We start from the raw sequence: 5,551 nt of genomic DNA, 5'->3' as shown, positions 1-5,551 counted from the left end.
CTTTAAACTGTTTCCAGCTAAGATATGAGTCCTATATAAATAATATTGTTTCTTCCAGTGAAAAATGTAAATCGGGAGTGAATATGCACAGATCAAGCACCATTTGCAAGTGAAACTAGTCCAAAAGTGTTCTTTTCAAATATGTGTGTGGATTTTGATGTGAGATGACAAGAAATTGACTTTTTCACTGCAGAAACTTACTATGGATTATGGACTCAATTTGTCCAGAAGCAACAGTCTCTTAATGATAGAGTTGTTTCTTTCAAACATGCAGCTTTTTTTAACTGACAAGATGTTAATTGATGGTCTGGAGTGGTGTGGATAACTTGTGGATTATTGTGATATTTTTATCATCTATTTGGACTCTTATTCGGACGGCACCCATTCACTGCAGAGAATCCACTGGTGAGCAAGTCACATAATGCTACATTTCTCCAAATCTGTTCCTATGAAGTAGCAAACTCATCTACATCCATCTTGAGTGGCCTTAGGGTGAGTACATTTTTAGCTAATTTTAATTTTGGGTGAAATATTCTTTGAAAAGATATCACACTACACTTCCAATACAGATGAGGTTTTTTTTTTTAAATCATAAAAAAATGTCATACAAGGTACAACTATGGTTCTTAAAACAAAGCTGGATGCTAAGATATTGTGTCATGACAGAGTCCTGCAATAGTATATCCGTTTTTATTTTTAATTTTTAAATTTTTTACTTTTTATGGTCCCCACCAACTAGGTCAGATTGTCACTGGTAAGACAGCAGTAGAACTATTTAACTACGGTACTCACTATTCTTGGGTCAGCTATATTGTTTTATATTCACCATTTATAAATACATAAATGGCACTTTTTAAAATTGAATCGACTCCATGCAGTAATGTGTTTGCGAATAGAAGGCTCAGTTTTTTGATCTGATATAATTGGTTTACTGATGCTCAGATACATCATATTTTTTGGCATGTTCAATTTTAATGCCTCATTTCTGTATATGCATCACTGAATCCTCATCCTGGTACATCATCAAACATTAGTAATATGAACACTAAGACTGTTAAATGTGCATTTAATGAACTATCTCACTTTGTTTAGTTATTTTATGCAACATCTAAAGCACAAATGCAGGACACACGTGTTTATTCAGGTGTATGGCTCACATAATTTTCCAGGTGACAAAGCTGAACAAGACTGCTGCGCTGAAGATCTGTTTATATATTTATATCTCAAGCTCCTGTTTGAACTGTGCAATTTTAAATACTTTCCTAATAGGACTTGTTCTTTTGCAAGAGTTTTAAAATGGTATTTTAAATAAACTGATGCTTTTGAAGGTACTTTTTAAAAGCAGTTGTTCAGGATATTGTGAATACATAATGAATGTCACTGAATTTAATATCTGTGAATCTATGCAATCACAGCGCAATGTTTACAAATTGCAGAACCCTTTAAGTGTAATAAAGTTGTTTTGTATAATGTTAAGTGTATAAATGTCCTTGTTTATAAGCAATCACTTGTCTGTATGCATGCACATGATGATAAACAGACTTTTTATATTTTTATGACTAGGCCTAATTGAGGCCGCTTCATCTCTATTGGGAAGATTATGTGATGTGTTGCTCACTAGATCTATAGATCATATTTCTGCTAATAATTTGGTGGTTTGTGCGACGTCGCTGGTCATGTGATGTCAGCATGAGGGGCGACCTTCTCCATGTAGATTACATTTTCTGGGAGAGTAAATACATTTCCTGTAAGTGTACATCGTTAAATATTTTTTAAAAATGCTATTAATTTCTTTAGATTTACCAAAAAATACTGAGTCCACCATTGAAGTGAATTTAAAAAAGTACATTGACTTAATAAATTAAGGACGCCCATTTCGCATCACTTTGTGCCGAACAGATACTGTGCGCGGAGGAGCGCACACACACGGACTCTTGTTATTGTCCTTGGTGACTTTAACAAAGGAAACCTCACAATTGGACTCCCCAAATACAGACAATCTATTAAATGTCCTACCAGAGAGGAGAACATTCTGGACCACTGCTACATTAACAGTAAGCAGTGTCAATCACGCCGTCCGGAGCTTTGCCCCCATCCCCCTCCCCCCCCTTTAAAAAAAAGGATCACAGCTCTAAATGACTACAGACCTGTCAGGTTCTTGTCTGTCTGGTTTGAGGAGTGTTCGAATTCCTGTCTGCAGCAGAGATGCAATGGTTTTAACGCGCCCTGTGCTGGATTATGAATGATGTGCTCTCTCTCCTCTGATTGGTCAGAGTCAGTCTATAAAGCATTTGATCCAAATACTGTTGTCAGCGCGCGCTGTGGACACGACTGGAGACATGCGCTCGTGGGCTCGCGGGATCCTGTGGTTGTCATCTTTTACAACTGTGAGTACGCACAACCTCGTGTATTTATTCACCCATTCACAGTCGTGGAATGCACTTTTTACAATGCACATTTGTGTGAGAAGCATCTTCATAACTAGGGCATACTTTTAATCGGTTGTTTGTGGTCTGGCAGGCTAATTATATATATAACGTGTTAAGAACGAAGACTGAGCTTTGTGTTTTCTCCGTATCTCCTGTACTAACTTTGTAATTTTTTGCAACATATTATTTTGGGCTCTGTGAAAATATGATCGCAATCTTAATTCATTATAGTGCACGTTTGCACACCAGATGATGCGCTGCATCAGAGGTGGAGTAAATGTTTTCTTTATCCACACCTGTTTCATTAAATATCGAAAAAGACGGTGGAGCCAATTAGAATACGTGGGCAATCAAGAAGACTCTTTAAAATGTGATTCATACTAGTTACAAGTGCGTAAATGGCACGGCTGTTGTCTTTGCAGCACACACAGAAATGCGTAGTTTGGTTTCAAACACAAAGAGTGAAATGTTCAAATTCACTACATAGTCCAGGGCCCGGTTCCCCGATAACGCTCACTCTTAGCGCGCTAAGAAGACCTCGAAAGATATATTTTACCAAAGTTGTTTATGTCCCTAAGTGTGTTCCCCGAAGTGTCCCTTAGGAAGCTTCTTAGCACGCTGCCTCTACGTCCGACGTTACAAGAGCGCTGTCCCGAGTGAAGGTGCTGAATTAGTTGGCATCAATTGCTAAGGAATCGATTTTCCTCTTCACGCGAAGGTGCATTACAGCGTTAAGAAATATAACCCGTTATATGCAAATGAAACATTCCTCAAATTATTCCGGTAACATTTTTAACATAGTTTGAGTTATCAGTAAAATATACAGTATAAATTAAATTATCAAATGGTCAGTAATATGTTCACACGATATGTTGTGACGGTTAGACGAACCGGGGAATCCCTCGCTAATCATCCACCCTCCTTATCCTGTAGTGCCACTTGTGCTGCTTCTTGACATGGGTTTAACGACTTCTAAAAATTATGTAATACACTTTTATATTAATGGTAATGTACTTTACAATCAGAATTGATTGACAAGCAGCTGCAGTTACTTTTGTTTAATGCGGTATTGATTGCCATTGGTTAATGTTTTCAATAAAAAGCAACCTATCTACAATGAACAGAGAGAGATACAGAATATGGTGGTGAAGCAACGTAAAAAAAAGGACACCAAGCTTCTCGTCGGAGGAACTTGAAGTATTGCTGGACCTTGCCACCAAATCAGAGATCACACCCCTATGGTCCACTATAACCTGCACGTTTATGGCCGCGTATCCCTTTCGCGATATGTACGCCTGATCAATCACTGATGGATTGGCGATAGGGATGAGAGGGCCATCCACCAGGATGTAATTCCCGGCATGGCGCAGAAGGGCTTTGGTGACAGTGTGGACCCACCTCCACACCGAGGTCTTGATTAGGCCGTAGCCCTCTCCCACGACCTCGATGAAGCTCTCTGTAGCAAAAAAATAAAATAAAATAAAATATATTTTTTAATATAGCCACGTCAGGCAAAATGTCAAAAGGGCTTATAGTCAGCTGCATTTATGTCTTGACCCCAAAAAATTCTAACAAAACGTTTCTCAGTGGTTTACAGTAGTATCAAATGTACTTAAAATCATACTAAAAGTTTACCAAAGTTTGACTCCAAGAAATGCCCCGTTTTCAAAATGGCAGCCGCCAGGTCCTTAAAATGACCATTACTCCTTTGTATTCCTCCTAGACCAGAAATATTGGTGCCTGATACATGTTTTGGCCATGTAATATTCTAATTAGCATATTTGCATGATAGATAAGTGATTACAAGTCCAATTATATATTAAAGCAATTGGTTACAAGCATATTTATGGGAAAAATATGTACAATTTCCCTTAAGTACAGGTACATGTAAAAAAAAAAAAAATAGAATATCATGGAAAAGTTCTTTATTTTTTGGTAATTTAATTTAAAAAAGCAAACTTTTTTTTAAAAAAGACTGAAATATTTAAAGAGTTTTTTGTCTGAGTTCTGATGGTTAATACTTACAGCTTCAGTATCTCAAAAAATTAGAATATTTTCTCAAAGATCAATCAAAAAGAGATTTACAAAACAGAAATGTTCAAGATCTCCAAAGTAGGTTTAATTATGCACTCAATACTTGGTTGGGGCTCCTTTTGCAATTACTGTCTGTGGCACTCCAGGTTGTTTTGATAACGGCCTTCAGCTCCTCTGTATTGTTTTTCAGATGTTACTTATCTTCCTCTTCACAATACCCCATAGATTCTCTGTTTGATTCAGGTCAGGTGAATTGGCTGGCCAATCAAGCACAGTAATATCATGGTCAGCAAATCACTTGGAAGTGGTACTTTGGCACTGTGGGTAGGTTGTCAGGGTTTTGCATTGTCACTTTGTTTTATGTTTTGGTTCTTGTGTCTAGTGTCAGCACATGGCCTTGTTAGTTATTTTCTCGGCCATGTGCTCCTTTAGCCCCTCCTCCTTGTTTCCTTTTTACCACACCCTCTTGTTAGCCTTAGTCTTATTGTGCTCACCTGTCCCTCATGTATTTTCCTCCCTATTTAAAGTGCCCCTAGCACTTTGTGTTTGCTGGTTCATGGTCATTCTCACCCCCTCTGTCTCTGAATGTGGCTGAATATGTGTCCGTGTCTCCTTGTCTGGTTGGTCTTGTGCCCTTGTCTAGTCCTTGTAGTTCTATGTGTCTTGCTCCTTATTTTTAATAATTTGTTTGTTCTTGCTTTTGGCTTTTATTTGTAATATTTATTTAGTTTTTCTAGTCTTGATTCTTGGTTTTGTTCGATTATTCTCTAAGTTGGTTAAATTGGTAATTTCTTATATTGTTACTTAACCTTTTATTAGTTCATTGGCTTATATCTTTCCTTGAGTTTAATATGTGTTTTTGTGGAGCTTTGTCCTGTCTAGTCTTGTGTTCGAGTTCCTGACCTGTCCCTGTGTGTCCTGCCCTGGTTCTACCTACCTGGCACTTGGTCCGTTTCAGAGTCAGTGGTCAACATGTGTCTGAGCTCTGCTCTATGGTGCCTTGTGTGGTCTTCTACATCAGCCTGGTCTTGCTGCCCCCTCTGTTGCCAAGTATTCTGCCAGTTGTTTCCTGAAGCTTTCCCAGTGGC

At 38.1% G+C, this 5,551-nt stretch overlaps 1 protein-coding gene across 2 annotated transcripts in view; it reads left to right on the top strand.

Annotated features, from left to right (window-relative positions):
• Positions 1 to 2,327: 2,327 nt before the first annotated feature.
• LOC132117784 (growth hormone-releasing hormone receptor-like) overlaps positions 2,328 to 5,551 on the top strand; it is a 35,787-nt gene continuing 32,563 nt past the window's right edge. For both annotated transcript variants that reach the window (XM_059527090.1, XM_059527091.1), the window contains exon 1: positions 2,328 to 2,387. In XM_059527090.1, the coding sequence (XP_059383073.1) occupies positions 2,340 to 2,387 (48 nt within the window). In that variant the 5' untranslated portion in view covers positions 2,328 to 2,339. The remainder of the gene's footprint in view (positions 2,388 to 5,551) is intronic.

The sequence above is a fragment of the Carassius carassius genome, chromosome 37, assembly GCF_963082965.1.
Source record: "Carassius carassius chromosome 37, fCarCar2.1, whole genome shotgun sequence".
NCBI classification, from domain to species: domain Eukaryota; kingdom Metazoa; phylum Chordata; class Actinopteri; order Cypriniformes; family Cyprinidae; genus Carassius; species Carassius carassius.
Note: the sequence above shows the minus strand (reverse complement) of the source record. Positions and strands in the feature narration are given on the sequence as shown.